The 19,281-nt window shown below is 35.6% G+C and overlaps 1 protein-coding gene across 2 annotated transcripts in view; it reads left to right on the forward strand.

Moving 5' to 3' along the window:
- The window catches only part of TRPC6 (transient receptor potential cation channel subfamily C member 6), a 115,566-nt gene extending 98,754 nt beyond the window's left edge, over window positions 1-16,812 (forward strand). The window contains exons 9-13 of one of the 2 annotated variants that reach the window (XM_019714510.3): window positions 48-251; window positions 4,856-4,930; window positions 12,817-12,900; window positions 14,137-14,212; window positions 14,750-16,811. In XM_019714510.3, the coding sequence (XP_019570069.2) occupies window positions 48-251; window positions 4,856-4,930; window positions 12,817-12,900; window positions 14,137-14,212; window positions 14,750-14,901 (591 nt within the window). In that variant the 3' untranslated portion in view covers window positions 14,902-16,811. Of the gene's footprint in view, window positions 1-47; window positions 252-4,855; window positions 4,931-12,816; window positions 12,901-14,136; window positions 14,213-14,749 lie in introns of both variants that reach the window. The other variant, XM_019714511.3, reaches the window with a different exon arrangement.
- The last annotated feature ends 2,469 nt before the right edge of the window (window positions 16,813-19,281 follow it).

The following is a 19,281-nucleotide window of genomic DNA, read 5'->3' on the forward strand; positions in this document are numbered from 1 at the left end:
TTTTGTTTATGAATTTCCTTGCTAAACTGTCATGTGTATTTGTATAGGATGATGCTGATGTGGAATGGAAATTTGCAAGGGCCAAGCTTTGGTTTTCCTACTTTGAGGAGGGAAGAACTCTTCCTGTTCCCTTCAACCTGCTGCCAAGTCCAAAGTCCCTGTTTTATCTCTTACTGAGGCTTAAAAAATGGATTTCTGAGCTGTTCCAGCGTCATAAAAAAGGTTTCCAGGAGGATGCAGAGATGAACAAGGTAATTTGACTTGATAATTTATAATTATACTTTTAAATGTTGTGGCCATTATAAATACTGTACTGCATTCCTTAAAAAAAAAGCAGTCCATTATGACAGGTCCATCCATTCCGAAAGTAGTCACCTGGCTCAGTATGCGCCTTTGGCTTAGGTCTGTTTAACAGGAGTATATTGGATATTTCCTACTTAAAGGCATATAAAAAATAATGAAATGTACCTAAAATAATATATGTTACATTTGATACTGAAAGGGAGAGCTATTCTGGGTCCCATTTTTGCTGTTGCTGCTATATGTCCGTCACTTCACCTTCAATTTATACAGTGAGGTAAAGTGTCGGTAGCTGGTTATGATTTGGGGGAATTTGACAGACTCTTAAGTAACTTCTACATTGAAAAGTTCAGAAATCAATTTCTCACATGCAATGTGGAAGATGAGGCTTGGCAGTAAATTGTTCAGGAAAGATCTAAGGGTACTAAAGTGGAAACGATAATCCCATGAGGCAATGCAATCTCAAGAAACCATAAAAGAGGTGTATTGCTTAGATGAGGGGATAGGATGGTCACAGTATGTTCAGAAATCTTTAGAGCACATGTGGAATGTTGTGTATAACTGTGTGTGGAATAGGGGGTGGGGAGGGGTGCTTACTCTGCTGACTGCAGTGCTCTAAGTCCAGGAGGACTGGATACATCGGGAGAAGGAGTACCAGGATGGGGAGAGGTGGGGATAGGGTTTCATATGATGGGGAATTGAAGGAGCTGGCTATTTCATCTAAAGAAAGAGAACCGAAGGGGGACAGATTAATACTTTCAAATTCCCACTTTTGTGTAGGAAGGACAATTGAGTTTTGTCCCTTCAAAAACAGGAAGAGAGGCAACAGGTGAAAGTGACAAATAGTTCAATTTTAATTCTATGTAAAAACAAACTTGTAATAACGAAATCTGCCAAAAGAGTGATGGGCTATCTTAGGAAGTAATGAGCTCCCTATCAATGCAAGTAATCAATAGATACTGGATGGCCAACTTTAGAATATATAGAAGATCTTCTTACACTGGGTAGGCAATTAAGTCAAATGATTATAAAAATGCCTTGCGGTTATAAGATTATACCATTGAATAAAAGGGAAGCATTCTAATTCCTGTTCCATTTGCTGCTTACTACTTGGGGTCTCAAGTGAGTAATAAACTCTCTGAGCTCTAGTTTCCTCAACTAGATATAAAAATTATGTTTACATCATGAAGATCAAATGAAATGAATATGAGAAAGTGCTTTGAGAATTCTAAGTCCCACTTTTAATGTAGTTAGTAATATAATTATTTTGTGTTGGAATTTGGGAAAAATATGCCATCTATGGTATTCTTTCAGATATATAACTTATTGAATTCAGTGGGTTGAGTGGCAAAAATTTCCCGTACTTGACATAATATAATTAAGTGTGTAGTTTAGAGGTATGATTAGAACTGCAATTTGAGAGAATGCAATGTCCAGAAGAAATGTCTAAGCATTTATCAAAGGGAAGACCCCAATAAGAGTTGAGTTTCTGTCATTGAAACTTGCTGGAGAGTTAGACCAGATGACTTTTAAAATATGGAATAAAGGAAGAATGAAATTGGCTTCATAATTCCAAATGTACAATTAGAAACAATACTCATTTTATTATCTATCATTTTTATTGTCCATAATGTAATATTATTTAATAGTGAGTTTATGAATGACAGAAAAATTATACTATGTTCAAAGTGATAACCTAAGCACAACTTGGGAAATGTCCAAGAGACAAAAGTGATTAGTGTATTTACAGGACACTTTTCATTAAGCAATTTTTACCTGACTTTACAAGTTTTCTTCTGAATTCCTAAGGACCACTTTAGCATGTCCAGTTGCAAATTCCAAGAATCCTAGAGTCAGAAAAGGTTTTAAATATACAGTTCAATCCTCCCCCCAACCCCCAATGAAGAATATCTCTCTTGGTTTTTGTAGGTGGTTGCCTAACCCTTGTCTAAATACTTTCAATAATAGAACTGCTCCCAAATTGTGGTTATTTCAAAGCATTTGATGATTGAGCAACCCTACTTGCCAAAAGGTTTTATCTTATATTGGACTAAAATCTCCCTCTTGTTCTGTAACTTCTTCTAAAATCTGTAACTTGTGTGAGTTCCATTTTTGTCATCGAATAGTTGAGCCATCATAGTTTGCAGTTCCATTTAGAGATATCAGTTGTTTATCTTAAGTTTGATCCCATGCTTGATTAAATCAATTTTCACCAATTGCTTTAATCTCTGTTTTTTGCTTACTTTCAGTGTTGCTATTTTAAGCCATTCCGCTATAAAAGTATTTTTTCTTTTATTTAATTAGTAATTTTAAAAATAATTTTTATTATATTTATTGGGATGATATTTGTTAGTAAAATTACATAGGTTTCAAGTGTACATTTCTATAATACAGCATCTGTATATTGCATTGTGCTCATCACCCAGAGTCAGTTCTCCTTCCATCACCATATATTTGATCTCCTTTACCCTCTTCTACTACCCCTCTCCCTACCTCTCTGGTAACCACTAAGCTGTTGTCTGTTGTCTATGAGTTTTTGTTTGTTTGTCTTATTCATTTGTTGCTTTCAGTTTTATATTCCACATATGAGTGAAATCATATGCTTCTCGATCTTTTCTGTCTGACTAATTTGCTTAGCATGACAATCTCAAGATCCATCGATATTGTCGCAAATGGCAGTATTTCATCTTTTCTTATGACCGAGTAATATTCCATTGTATATATGTACCACATCTTCTTTATCCAATCATTAATCAAAGGACACTTTCCATGTGTTGGCCACTGTGAATAATGCTGCCATGAACATGGGGGTGCATATATATTTACCGATAAATGTTTTCAGATTTTTTGAGTAGCTACCCAGAACGAGATTGCTGAGTCATGTGGTAATTCTATTCTTAATTATTTGAGGAACCATACTGTTTTCCAGAGTGGCTGTACCAATTTACATTCCCACAAGCAGTGTATGAGGGTTCCTTTTTCTCCACAACCTTTCCAACACTTGTTATTGCTTGTCTTGTGGATAATAGCTATTCTAATAGGTGTGAGGTGGTATCTTATTTTGGTTTTGATTTGCATTTCCCTAATAGCTAGTGAAGTTGAGCATTTCTTTTTACATCTGTTGGCCATTTGTATATCTTCTAGGGAGAAGTGTCTGTTCAGTTCCTCTGCCCATTTTTTAATTGGATTGTTTGTTATTTGTTGTTGAGCTTTATGAGTTCTATATATTTTGGATATTAGCCCCTTATCGGAAGCACTGTTTGCAAATATTTTCTCCCATTCAGTTGGTTGCCTCTTTGTTTTGCTGATGGTTTCTTTTGCTGTGCAGAAGCTTTTTAGTTTAGTATAGTCACATTCATTTATTTTTGCTTTCACTTCCCTTGCTTTTGAGGTCAAATTCATAAAATCCTCTTTGAACCCAAGGTCCATAAGTTTAGTACCTATGCTTTCTTCTATACAGTTTATTGTTTCAGATCTTATATTTAGGTCTTTGATCCATTTTGAGTTAATTTTGGTATATGACAGCTACCAGTTTAGTTTAATTCTTTTGCACATGGCTTTCCAATTTTCCCAGCACCATTTATTGAAGAGGCTTTCTTTTGACTCCCCTGTCAAAAATTATCTGCTCATTTATATGTGGTTTTTTTTTCTGGGCTCTCAATTCTGTTCCATTAGTCTGTGTGTCTGTTTTTCTGCTAATACCATGCTATTTTGATTATTATAGCTTCGTAGTATAAACTGAAGTCAGGGAGTGTGATACCTCTGGCCTTGTTCTTTTTTCTCAGGATTGCTTTGGATATTTGGAGTCTTTTGTGATTCCATACAAATCTGATGATTTTTTGTTCTGTCTATTTAAAAAATGTTATTGGGATTTTTGATGGGGATTGCATTAACTCTGTATATTACTTTGGGTAATATAGCCTTTTTAACTATGTTGATTCTTCCAATCCATAAATACAGAATATCTTTCCATTTCTTTGTGTCTTCTTCAATTTTTTTAAATAAAGTCTTATAGTTTTCAGTGTATAGGTTCTTCACGTCTTTTATTAAGTTTATTCCTAGGTATTTTATTCTTTTTGTTGCCATTGCAAAAGGAATTATTTTTGTTTTGTTTTTTTCATTTCTTTTTCTGAAATTTTATTGTTAGTATATAGGAATGCAGTGGATCTTTGTTACATTGATTTTGTGTCCTGCAACTTGACTGTATTTATTTATTGTTTCTAGTAGTTTTTTGGTGGTGTCTTTCGAGTTTTCTATATGAAAAATCATGTCATCTGCAAAAAGTGACAATTTGACTCCTTTGTTCCCAATTTGGATGCTTTTTGTTTCTTTCTTTTGCCTGATTGCTCTGCCTAGGACTTCCAATACTATGTTGAATAACAGTGGTGACAGGGCCATCCCTGTCTTATTCCTGATTGTAGTGGGAAAGCTTTCAGTTTTCACCATTAAGTATGCTATTAGCTGAGGGTTTGTCTTATATGGCCTTTATTATGTTGAGGTACTTTTCTTCTGTACCCATTTTGTTAAGTGTTTTAATCATCTATTTTTTTAAAAGAGAAATGAAGAAAAGAAATTTGGAATGTTGGGAAGTCATGAAGACCTTTCAAACTTATCACTTGATAAAAAACAGGTAAGATTATCTTTGAAAAATGAAGTCAAGCATATGATCAGGCTAATCTTTTCAGAGAAAAGAACACATGTTTAGATGCAATTTCAAAAAAAAAGTTAATAGACACATTAAAGAATTTAACTATTTTAACAGAGCTCAAAGAATCTGTTATTAAGAGATGGAAAAATGCTTATGTTCAATTAGTCAGGAAAAAGAATTACACATGTATTTAAGACATACTAAACATATTTTTGGAAACTGATGGGTGATAGAATATAGGAATAGTGATGTAAAGAAGGAAAAGTTAAAATAATAGAAGAACTTGCCAGGCACCTGATGGAGCTATGATAAACTAAACTATTGGCAATTCAGGTGGACATTATACACATCTAGCAGAACCTTATTTGTCAGTAATCAAGAAGCTGTTAAAAAAGGCACCACTAGAATTCAATGGCTGTTGTAGTCGGCACTGTTCATAATGAGCAGTGTGCACTGAAAATGCATCAGTTCCTTAATTTGGAGTGGCAGAATCCCCAGTAATGAGGACATTTGCTTGCTTCTTGTAGCATGCGTATAGTAGGGGCACAATAAATGTTTATTGCTAAGGGACATTATAAATGAGTTAATTGGGAGAATGGCAATGTATCACATAGGACTTATGTTCAGTTGCACATAATAAAAAAAACCCCACATCACGGTGTTTTACAAGACAGTTGTATCCTCCCTCTGCCCCCATTTAAATCTCTAGAGTTAGGCAGTACAGGACTGTTGCCAGGGTGGATCTATGTGATTTTCTTGGATTTTTGTGATAGTCAGATGCAAGATGACAGCTTCACCGCTAGCCGTCACATCCACTGTTTAGACATAGGGGAAGGAATAAGGGCAAAGGAAATGTGAGACGTGCCGCTGAATCTGCTACCACTCTCAGAAGGGCCTTCCACAATTTCTGTTGTTATATCACGTTAGCCAGAACTATGTGAAGGGGCCATCTCCTGGGACATAAATACTGAGGAGGGAGGGTATTTTGTTTAGTTTTTAAGCGAAGTATGCTCCCTCCCTCAACAAAATAGAATACTGTTAAGTATTGATATCATAAGAGCATTGAACTAAGTACTCAAAAGGTTGGGATATCATCTCATCTCTGCCCCTTTAGCAATTCATTGAACTTCTCTGAACCTCCATGTCCTCATCTGTAAAACAGGAATGATCAAATTGTACAACCCATCACACAGGATTGTTGGGAGGATTAAATTGTAAATTACAAACACCATACAAATGTAAAGTACTTGTCGTAGATAAGTGGCTCTTTTGCCATTTGGGTACAAATAACTCAATAAAACTTTAGCACAAATAAGTCAGGGTAAGTTGGATTGTATAGTTTTCCAGTGAGAAACTACTTGTGCTGAAATTATAATGAATGCATGATACCAAAAATCATTGGACAAATATGAGAAAAATTCAAGGAGAGTCAAGTGCATTTTTTTCTTTATAATACAGGCTCTAGTATCTCTCAAATCAAATAATTTTATTTTCTTTGTAGTTTCTCCAAAAATGTACAAAATTAAAGTTTGCTTTAATCATCTGAAAAATACATTTTATATCTTTTAAACAAGGTTTGGATCCCCTTACACTTTTCAATAGCTCGCATTTTAATCCTAGATTAAAACAAACCCTGTAAGAGCAATACAAAGCCTCTGGTATCTGACCCTAGTTGTGGATCAACAAAATATTGATTCCAATATCAGTTTAACCATCTAGAGACCCTTTTGTGTAATCATGTATTTTGGCAACCATGGAGATGTGTCACTCATACCTCCTTCAGGAGAGAGTCTGCTTCAAGGAGTGTGGTCAGCTGACAGCCGCTAGCTGCATCACCTTTGGGATCCCACTAAGCTCCCCCACCATGGACATGCTCTTTAGGTCCTGGGCGTTTCTTGCTAGCACAGGACCCCTCTTGGGGCAATTGTTGCACTGGAGCTTCCTGTTGGGCTGGCTGACTTTCTCAGACAATGTTTTTACCTTTCCCTCTTTCACAGGGGAGCTGAACCTCACAGCCTGGAAGCTTTTTCTGCCTTCTTCTGTTCCCACTCCCCATTATCTCTCATAGGCATAATTCTAAATGCATCTCATACTTCTAACTTTGTCTTGGAATTTGATTCCTGGAGAACCAAATCAATGCAAGTGTCTACTTTATTTTCCCTTGCCATGTAAGCTTCTGATGAACAAAAGTTGAGGCAAATTTCACATAGCTTACTTTTTTCATGATACATTATCTCAGGAACTATATTCCTGAGAAAATGTTTTTTAAAGCAATCATTTACATTCCCAATCATTTTTTGCCTTTTGTTACTGAGATGGGCTCCTACTGGAACCTGTTTAGCTCCGATATGCACTAAGAAAAACTCTTATTGTTCATTCTTCCTTATCCAAGTCACGTGGCTTTTGCTCATTCCTTTTCATAAAGTCTATATCTAAAATTACACAGCTAAGTTTCTATTTCACTCAGGTTTTCTCTCTGACTCCTTAAAGTTTAAGGTGGTTGGGTTGTACAAAGGCTTCCTTCACATCTGCTTCAGGTACACCATACAAATCACTAGGATGAGCCGTATAAAAATAGTTTTGAAACAAAGTAAGCAAAACCTATTTATTGTTTTTGATCATATACTTATAAAATCCACTGACTTTGGTGGTTGCTAGCATTAGCTTTTCAGATATGCAGTCGGAAAGGATAGCATAAATTAAAAGTCGATCTCTACCATAATGTGTTACATGTGTAAATCTGAAAATGCCAACTAACTTCTTGAATAATGGCTGTTTCCAGCTCCAGAACAGATCACTTTCAAGTTGTCAGTTTTAGAGCAGATTTTTACACCATATACAGTAAGCCAATATGGAGCATAGACATGCTATTTTAGCATTTTTGGTCCATTCTGCACTGGACTCAGATGTAGAAATTTTAAAAAACCAGTTACATATCCAGGACTATATCCGTTAACTTTTAATTAAATCAGAGGCTAGCTTTTTAATCATCCTATGAAACAATCACATAAAGTAGTGATTCCAATTTGTCACTCTCACCACGACCATTTTTCTGGGTGTTTTTGTACAAATTCCCAGTCCTCTTCTCGAGGTCTATTGAGTTACAGTCTCTGGCCTGGAATGAGGCCTGGAAATACGCATGTCAGTAAAATCTCAGGAGATTCTAATGCTTAGCTGAGTATGGGAATCACTGAATATTTCATTCTCTGAATAACTTAGTCATGAGCTTAGGCATGTCAGTAAAAAGCAATATTTGACAAAGTAGTTCCAGTATAAATAAACTAGATTAAAACTAGCCATGAAATAGGCCTAAAGTCACATAGTAGATAGTTTTAACTTCTGTACAATAATAACAGCTACTGACACTGGTAGAACATCTATTGTATGCCAAGCTATGTATTCTTCATACCTTATCTCCTTAATCCTTGCAGTAGCTCTAGAAGGTCGGTAATATATTATCTTCCCTATTTTATACATTGGGATCCAATAGAGGTAAAATGTTTTGCCCAAAGTCCCATTTCAGACAAGTGACAGAGCCAGAATTCAAATTCTCATCTACTTGATTTCAAAGCAAGAGGTTTACAAGCACTGTACCACATGGTTTCATTTCATGTCTGCATTTCCTGCTGATTCAGTATATGGCTTACACTTTTCAGTTTGTAGTTTTGCCCCTGACTTCAGGCCATTTAATGGCTGTGGGGAATGGGAGACACCCAGAATTGTTGCTACCTCCAACAAATTAATACATTCCAAAGACTACAGCCTACTCGTTCCTCCTAATGAATAACAAACAAGTTATTTAGTGTTCCTCACTCTAATTCTACAGTGAAGTTACCAAGAGATGAGAAATGCTAATAAACTAATTATTAGGAAATGGACATGAAAATGAAAAAGAGACAAAACATAAAGAATGCAGGAAATGTGTGGTAGAAGGTATTTTAAAAAAGGATAGGCAATGGCTCATTCAGAATTGGAGTGTATATTTGCATATTAATCAGGAACAAAGCTTATACCCAATTCTTCCTGCTCCCACTCCACCAGGTCACCCTTCCTACTCCCATCTCGTCATACATGTCAATACAATCTATAAATACCCAAATCCCTAAGGTTTAAATAGTATTGATAGTGCAAATTGAATTCCCTTAACTTTCCAGTGTATGTTAGTAGCTGTACATAGAAACAATTATATATTAGAATTTTCTGCCACCAAGTGGTAATAATGCTTCTTTGCACCATTGAGCAAGTTTTTCCTTACATACTATTGTATTATTCAATTTCAACATGTACTTATTGAATACCTACTATGTGCTAGAAACTGATTATAAAATTTCCTGAAAAAAATGTTATATATCTGGGTCCAAATTCATATTTCAGATGGAGAGCAGAACTAGTTACATAAAAATGATCCAAATGAATTTACAATTGTTTAGTCATATACCATTTAACTACATATACCAGTAGTTCCCAACAGGGGTAATTTTGCGCCCCTACCACCAGCATTCCCAGGGTGCATTTGTAATTTATGGTTGTCACAATCAGAGAGGGGAATTGTTATTGTCATCTAGTGGGTAGAGGCCATGGATGCTGCTAAACATTCTACAATGCACATAAAGCCCCTCACAATAAAGAATTGCCTAGCGCAAAGTGTCAAAAATGTCTCAATTTAGAAACCCTAAATTCTGTTCACTGAGTGCATGAAGGGGAGAGCTGTGTGTTGGGCAGAAACTACCAACACACTGTAGCTGTGGTCTCTACAACATCTACACTCTGGAAAATCCACAATCATACACACATTCTCAAATGAACAGAATATCGTTTTCTGGTTTGGGGAGATTTATTACCTCTTCTGTGCCATCCAGTGTGTTACATTATAAGGCATCTGCCTCATGCTTTGAAACCAATTCACCCTGTTTCCAGATGTATCTTTATAATGTAGTTGAGCTGTAACCAACTGATTCATAAACCTAGACTGTACATGTCTTATGTAGCAAGTTAAGTCCATTAGTGACCCCAAAGTACTTATTTCACTGATTTTACCAACTGACAATTTTTGAGCACTTGCCACATGCTGGGCAGTGCTGGCACAGGGATAGTGGGATGAACTAAACAAAGTTGGTCCTTCCATAGAGCCTAGAGAATGTAGACAATAAACATGTGACTAAGCCAATGAATAAAATAATTGTCAGTTGTGAAGTAGATTATGAAAGAAACAAAAGGCCAAGCTGGCTCCAGATCTATTTTTCATGGGTTGGGCAGGGAAAGCTTCTCTGAGAAGCTTATGTTTTAAGCAAAAATTCAAAGGATGAAACAGCAATTCAGTCAAGCAAAGAACCAGGCAAAGAGGGTTTCAGGAATTGGGAACAGCAAACCCAGAGGCCTTAAATTAGAAAAGAGTGAATGAAAGAAGGTCTGTGTGACACTAATATAATACTAACTTTCAAAAAAAATAGGTTATCTCCACAGGCATGGTGGGTCCTGGAGCTGCCCTAATGGAAGACGATTGACATGTAGAGTATTAAGGATCATACATTTGCCTTCAAAAAAATCCCAACGTAATATATATTTGATGTATTATAGAATTGAAACACTTGAAACCTATATAATTTTACTAACCAATGTCACCCCAATAAATTTAGTTAAAAAAAAAACCTCAAAGAAGCACACTTTTTCACTTTCCTATTTCCACAAGCTCCTTTTGGGTGTATTAATAGCCTCTATTGAAAGAAAAAGATATCAAATTAATGATTTGCAACCGTAGGTTGTGAGTTCATGAATGGATAGTAAATAATTGAGCACAAAGATTATTGCTTATTGATTATTATGATTAATAATTATTGATTATTATGCACAAAGATTCCCTTTGTCTGGATCTTTTCCCTCTGATTATGAACCTGTCCTCATCCTCATTTATCATTACAATTCTTTATCATTACAATTGGGGGATGAAAGTGAGCTTGAACCTGGCCATCACATTTAATGATATCCTTAAGGTATAAATCATAATTTGAAAGCCATGAATAATTATAACATTATAAAAGTAAATGAATAATTATATTATTTTAAAATAAATTAAATATTATAATATTAAAATACATTGAAGTTTGCATTAATTTCACAAATTCATAAATTAGCAGAACTTGAAGGCCTATGAAAGGTTGACTAGATCACTCCCTTCATTGTCAGAAGAGATTATAGAAATTTTCAGCATCTTGCCTCGTGTTCCACAGCTAGCACTGTGGCAGAGCCAGATTGTAGTCTTCAGGTATCTGTCAAGTGCTCTTCTTAAGAACCTAAGCTGTCTCTCTTTGGTTAATTTGGACAATTGTATAATTTTATCTTAATGTTTTTTAAAGTAAATATAATATAAAATAAACATGGACAGTTTGCTGATATTTTTAGAGAAGGTGAAAGAAAAAGGAAAATAGCTACATGAAAAAGGGTGTTATTTAAACAATATTATCAAAATAGTATATTTTTTTATAGATTTTATCAGCCTTGCCATATTTTCTATTATTATAACTCAGCTAGACCATAATTGTTTACATTCTTCATTAGTACCCATAACCTAGCATAGAACCTTAAATATAGAGGACATTCAATACCGTGTTTCCCTGAAAATAAGACCTAGCTGGACTATCAGCTCTAATGTGTCTTTTGGAGCAAAAATTAATGTTAGAACCAGTCTTATTTTACTATAAGACTGGGTCTTTAATATAATATAATGTAAGGTAAAAGGTAAGGTAAGGTAAGGTAAGGTAAGGTAAGGTAAGGTAAGGTAAGGTAAGGTAAGATAAGATAAGATAATAATATAAGACCGGGTCTTGTTTTTTTGCTCCAAAAGACGTATTAAAGCTGATGGTCCGGCTAGGTGTTATTTTTGGGGAAACACGGTACATACTTGTTCAATAGGTGAATGTGTACATAGCTGTTTTAATTCAGCCTGTGGGCATTTAAAAATTAAAACATCGAAGTCAAGGATTTTCATTGAATCTCACTGAGCTATTCTTATAATAACTTAGATGTCATTGGGAAATATGGATCGGAGCTGTCTCTGAAGACTTTCCTGAAGTTTCTTGTTCCCTGGAAACAGTTGTGTACTCAAAACATACAAATTTGGAGCTGCTCTGTTTCACTCACATTCTCTTTATTGTTTATTTGTAAAACCATTTTTTTCCCTTTGGAAAATGCCTTCAACAGTTTTTTTAATCATCCTCTTAGCATGTTAACATGGTATGTTAAAACCTATATTGCAGATTGCTTTAATTCTTTGATATTTGCTTGCTCAAGCAAATATATTATTTGAAAAGTACTGCCCAAATGGGATACTACACAGACCCTAAAATTCAAATGGATTAGATAGTGCTTTCTTAGCACCTGAATTCCGTCCCACAGGAGTCTTACCCTGATGTTTCTTCAGGATCGCATCACACACCCTAGTGCATGCATAGATGTTGTCGTCCATCGTGCTGGCCTGTTGATCTGTCATCAGTGGACTTCTGAGGTCACCGCCATTATTTTCCCAACTTGTCTGCCTTTTCCTCTGTCATAGATGTATCTATGGGAAGGTTAAAGCATGACTCTCATGCTAACATGATTGATAGCCATGAAGTCTAAAAGACTCCTCAGACAACCTCTAATAGCCACTGAGTGACTGAACACACCTGAAGTGCCCATGATTTGTCTTGGAAGACAGAATAAGAAGCAAGTTAAGTTAAATTGGCACTACATATAGTGATAGAATTACTTATACTCGTACACAATATATGAGACTATTTATTAGTTCATATATGTAATTAATAAATCTCATCACATTGTTTAAAAGAAAAATTAGATAAGAATCTTTTTTTTTTTTTTTCCCCAAATTACAGCTTGGGCATAGTAAACAATCAAGTATAAGGAGCTCAGAAGATTTTCAATTAAATAGTTTCAATAATCCTCCAAAACAGTATCAGGTAAGCAGGAATTTTTAAATAAATAAGGCCAGTTTTTGGTTAATATTTAGAATCTCAAACTATGTGATTCTTTAATTGAAAATAAACTGCTATGATTTTTTTTCTTGATATCAAAATAATGCACTAGTACAACAAATATTTATTGAGTAACTACCATGTACCAGCCAATTTCTAAGTACTGGAGATTCTTAGGTAAACAAAATAAATGAAGTCTTGGTATCATGGAGCTTAGAGGCTCCATGTTTATTGTAAAAAGTCTATCCTTCCTAAAATCATAAAGAAAAGAGTAAAACCCCACCACTGAAAAATAAAAACTACTTACTTTTGGTGAATATTCTGCATATGTATATGTATACTCATAATTTTACATGTATTTTAATATTATTGTATTAATGAGTTAATGCTTATGTAACAAGTAAGATAATACTTAATGTAACATATTCATATTAACTTTAATGATGTATAATATTCTTTTGTACAAATACTTGATTATTTATTAAAATAATCCCCTATTTAAGGGTTTATTTTTCTACTCTTATGCATAGTGCTACTATGAATATATTTGTCCATGAACCCAATTACATCCTTAGAATAAGCTCTTGAAAGTGGAATTTTACTGTCTGCCATTTCATTTTGGGCTTAGGTAGTAAGATTTGGTTTCACTACATATCTCCTCAGAATTTCCTGTACACATGCTGAGCCTCCTACTTTTCATCAAAAGTATGTAGTAAAAGCAACATTCTCATGGTAGAAGCCCAAGTACCGGAGAAATTGTATTATGTTGAAACTGGCCATTCATAAATTTCTAGCAAGCATAAAGTCAAAGCTGGTTACATTCCTTGGTTAAGGGAGGGGCAAAAACATGAATGAATGCACATTTGCTTAATTTCCCCTTTCCACATGCAGTACTGAACACCTTTAACCTGTCCAACTGAAAGGGTTTGTCTTGCTCTAATACTTTTCAAAGAAAATATGCACGATGAGTCAAGGATTAGATGTTTACTCTAAACTTGCTCTTTTCTCAAGAATTAACTGTTGAGTCATTAGCCCAGGTGATGTGAAAATTGCTTTAACAACCTGGAGATAGTATGCATTCCTGGGCAGGTAAATCATCTTAATCTTTGGTAGCCATAGCTTCTAAAGTGCTCACTACTGGAAGAAAGAGTCAAACCTGTGCCACTTAAGAGATTGGTCATGGACCTAAAACTGAGATGGATTTTTCTTTTCTCTCTCTAGAAAATAATGAAGAGGCTTATTAAAAGATACGTACTAAAAGCCCAGACTGATAAGGAGAGTGACGAAGTGAACGAAGGTGAGTTGAACACAGGGACAAGTTGGCCCCTGAACGTGAGCAGGATGTGCGGCCTGATGCAGAGCTGAGGGAGGGATGGAAAGGGGTGTGGGAAGGGGGAGCTTCAAGGGTAAGACGGGACTTCACCAATCATCAATACTATTAAATTCTGGGGAAATCGGCTATTTCTCCACAGTTGGGGAACAGATGCCACTTGCTAGATAAGTATTATGTATATGGGGGACTTGGAGGGAGGAGGAAGTGGTTGGGAAAGGTGAAGCGCTGTTCCTCTCAATATCTGAAACATTTGCCACCAGCGTTTCCCTTTAATTTACTTTCAGAGGACTTTTGTTATCATTTTTCTTTATAATCTTTCCATTAACCAAAATACTTAGCTGAGAAAATAGAAACCTGCCCCATTAGGAAGTTATTTCCTTTGAAAGGATTCAAAATACAGATTTGTGTGGAATTAGGACTGATTTCACTCTACTCTAGAATGGATAGTTTCTCTGCATTATGTATTTACAGTTGACCTCTTGTCACTCTTGTTTTTTAAAGGGGAACTAAAGGAAATTAAACAGGACATCTCAAGTCTCCGCTATGAACTCCTAGAAGAAAAAACTCAAAATTCAGAAGATCTAGCAGAACTTATTAGAAAACTTGGGGAGAAATTGTCAGTGGAAACAAATCAAGAGGAAAGCAATAGATAATGCAAAGACTCCCCCAAAATCCATATTTATTTGTTCACTTGAAGCCATATTATTTTCTGATTTATTTTTTTAAGTACCAGTGTGACCACCTTTTCAATAAGAAAATGTTCAAAGATAACTTGAGTCATCCTATCATCCAGAACCCTGATATTAAATATTTTTCATGGATAAATTTCATTGTTCAGGCTGGAGATTGAAGATTGTGATGCAGATTATGCCCAGTTGTTTGGTGCTTATTTTAGAAACTGCTTTCTTGGGTGTAAGTGTTGTGATGATGTGGTTGCCATGTAGCATCTGCCTGGGAATTATCTCAGCTGGCAGGGGGCAGACATACCATTCTGATGGTGATTTCAGGCACCTTCCTGCCTGCTCTGTGGATCCCCTGATGGTGATTTCCAGACCTGAAACCTAGAGAAAAATAATCTATGGCCATTTGGAGAATGTTGTTTAATCATCTACCCCACTTAGCCCTTATAGAATATGATTGATAATGTTGGTGCAAAATGGGGTTAAGTCTTTCCTAAATTTTCTGATTCATCTCTTTGAAAATGTTACATTTACCAGTTAAAAAATGCTTCCTCCGCTGAACCCTGGAAACATGGTTCAATTGTGTGTGTTTGTGTGTGCGCACATGCACACACATGAAATTCTTGCCCTATTTGCTTTTGCAGCCAATATAGACCCTCAAAGCTCTTTATGTTATAATTTTTTATTGTGACTGAAAAATTATTGACCAAATAAAAATACTTTATTGGAGAAGTATCAAAGCTACAAACAATTGTGGTCATTTGGCCCAATTATGGCAGTTTTGTCCCATTTCCAAGGGCCTTTACAGGTGAAGTCCCACATTTGGCATTGAATGTAAAGGAAAAAAGTGCTGAAGTTACTTGCAAATACTTACCTGCTATAGTCAGTATGTTTACCCTCCTTTCAAAATATACAAAATAGAAAATTGCATTTGTGAGCATCCACTAAGAGGTTATTACTAATTACCAATGATGTGAGGCAACAGCAAAAACAACTAAAAGAGAGAAATGGTGATTCATCTGTTCAACTACCTGAAGACTATCAATACTTAGATGATGCTGGCCATTAACTGAAAGTGTAGCTTTAAATTCAATAAAGAGAAGCTTCAAATGCAAAATTTTAACTTCATTTTAAAGATAAAATGGTCACAGAACATCTGTTTAGCCCCAAATTTGGCTGAAGTTAAATCAAAGAACTTTGACACAACCAGCAGAAAATATAGCTGAAATTTTATATTCAGTTATTTTTGTCTTTGTGGGTATTATTTATTGAGAAGTTATTTTTTTTTTAGTGATACAGAAAAGGTCTATTTTCAAATGTTTTGTGACAGTATTTGAATCAGAGGGTGCAAAAATTAACCTCCACCAAATGTGCTATCAGCAAATTAAAATAATCTAGTATCCACAAAGCTTCTGTATTGTGCCATGCAGGAGCTTGGCTTTCATGACAAGGAACATTCTATGACACCAAATGAGCTTGACTCTAGAAGAGTCTAGAAAAGATACTCAAAGTCCTCAGTGTCTTTTAAGTTGGGCTGACCTGACAAAAAAGTTTTGGGAAATGTACCAGTCTTGACTGTGGGTTCTTCAGTAAAACGCATTGCCATAAAGTGTCACCTGTTATTGCTCAAAATTAATATGTCCTAACGTCAACAGATTTTCCTCAAAGGTCAACTGAGTTGGCACCTCTTCTCATTTCTTTTTAATTGGAAGATGAGAAGATAAACCAATTATATTTTAAGAAAGGTTTTTAAAAATTCCAGCAAGAGGTTAATTAAAGGTATATCAGCAAAAGATGGTCATAGGCAGGACCATCCTTCATAAGTCTCAAGACCACTGGCTTTAAATCCTGTATTTGTGTTGCAGTCAGCTTAACATTTTGAAATAAAGTGATTAATAAGTTGAAATTTATTTATCCAAACTGTTCTCTCTCTCTCTCTCTGTCATGTTTCTCCTCTCAGATTTGGTGCTTTTGGGAAGTTTGGGTACCATAAAGGGATAGAACAGTGGTGTCTAACCCTCTGACCACATAGCTGCTCCTTGAGTCCAAGCCATTTCTACTCCTCATGTCAGACCCACCAGCAAACAAACTGAAGTCTCTCTTTTTGCAATGCCTAGTTTTACTGTCTGCTGTTTTTATTATTCTGAAATGGAGAAATAACACAAATTCAATATGATTTTACTCAGCATATAAAATGAATTAGCAGAATCTACTGTCTGCTTAAAATGAGCCAGAAATTGAAAGGAATAGAAAATGAGTGTCTGACCTCAAGGAGCTGGCAACCAAGTAAAGAAATGGGAGTTAATACAACCATAAAAAATGTTCACTGAGCACCTACCATGGGCCTGGCACTGTGATAAATGCTTTCCATGCATTATCTAATTTAATCTAACTCAGTGCTTAGAACAACTGTATGAGGTAAATACTATTATTCTCCTCATTTTAGAAATGAGAAAATGGAGGCTTTTAGAGGCTAGGTAACTTGCACCTAGAGTTAAGTGTCAGAGTTTGTAACAAAACCCAGGACTGCCTGGGTTTTGTTACAAACATACTTAGTTCCAATACATACTTAGCTTAGAAACAGACAATAGTATTAATCAAGGAAGGCTATGGGTGAAAAGATTTTGCTTCGGAAGAAATATAGACATAAAAAAGAATAAAAGATGGTGATGTATATGAAGGGGTGGGAATAGTGTGACCAAGCCAAGAGTTGGGCTTCAGTATGGAACACTAAGGAAGTTTTCAGAGAGAAATAGTATATTCAATGACCGTGACTCTGTGGAGAACAGATTGACTTATCTGGGCAGTAGGTCCCACGAATCCTAGACTATTCCAGTATGAAATAATTTTTACCGCCATGTAAATAGTAAAAACAACCCAAACATCCCATTAAAATGGAGACACTATATGGTAGTATTTGCCAACCAAGTAGACTGCCAGAGGAGTCCCCTAATAGAATCACTACGTATCAGGACAAATTTCCAGCATCAGGCCAAGGAAGAGATGCTTCTCCACGTGCCACATTCTAACTATGGCCAGCATCTGTTCAGATTCTAACAAGCAGATACAGTCTCCTTCTTTACTCTGAAGCCTTCCTTTGTCATCATGCGCCAGGCTGGGTTTATGAGAGTCTGTCAGTTGTGCCTGCAGCTCTGTTGATTGGTGCTGGATATGAGTGCTTAGGCTATAGTTCAGAGTCTCTATCCTTTGAGGTAGAGTGTGCAGATTGAATCATTGGAGAAGGAGAAAAGGACATGAATTCCTGACCCAGACATCTGTGTTGTACTCAGGAAACATCTAATTAGCTTTCCAAGGGAGCAAGTTAATCAAAGGTTGTGTAGGGGTCCAGCCCAGCATCCTACCGTGGATGGAAACTAAATATCTGTTATCATACAAAACACTGACTCATAGTCTGAGTCTTTATTTATGTGTCTGACCAGCGGAGGTGAGAGATACACCATGGACTCTCTGAAAGACCTAGGTAATTAAAGCATATTGTGTGTTTTTTTTCTTGAATCATTAGAATGATTTCTTGAGTTTTCTTCTTTACTCTGTATTTCCAGCTACAGCCATAAAAGTTTCCACAGACACTTTCTAAAACATTTCCCAAGATGAATTTGATGATAACAACACCTATTGACAAGTCACAAAAAGCTTTCATTTTAGAATCCATTTTTTGCAGAGATTTTTGTACAACTGAATAAATAGCTGGAGACACTGACCAACTATATGATAGTTTTGTTTTCATATTAGTACTATCTGATGGATAGTCAATTTATCCAGTGTAAGTGGATCATAGGGATATTGATTCACATTGTTCAAATTCATGAAAACGTCATATTGAATAGCCATCTCATTCAATGGTAAGGGAACTTATACCTACTAAAATGATCATATATTCACAATAGTCATAGCACTCCTTGAGTATAATGTTATCTAGGACATTGAAGTAAAACCATCAAAAAGTTGGTATATATAGAATCCAAGAATTTCTCACCTTTCTTCTTTATCTAATGCTCATCCTGTAAGCCATAGGCTTTTTTCGTTGTCCGCTGATAAACTGTGTGACAGATAGATAGACAGGCATGTCCTCTGGGAAATGCACAGGACATTATGAATGTTTTCTCCCTAAATCATTAGAGAAAACCTTGATATTGACATTCAAGAAGTGAGTCTTGAACTTCACTACACTGCATTTTTGTCCTAATCATTGTCCATGAAAACAGACTTTCATGTCACCATAAGAACAATCTCAGAATAAAGTAAGTTTATGTATTATCGTATCTCAGACTAAAAGAACGATGGTGCTCTGCTTTTGCCTTAACCTTTTCAGTATTCTGTGATTCAGCCATC

Source organism: Rhinolophus sinicus, chromosome 14, assembly GCF_057876585.1.
Source record: "Rhinolophus sinicus isolate RSI-liver-muscle chromosome 14, RSI-T2T, whole genome shotgun sequence".
Taxonomy (NCBI): Eukaryota; Metazoa; Chordata; class Mammalia; order Chiroptera; family Rhinolophidae; genus Rhinolophus; species Rhinolophus sinicus.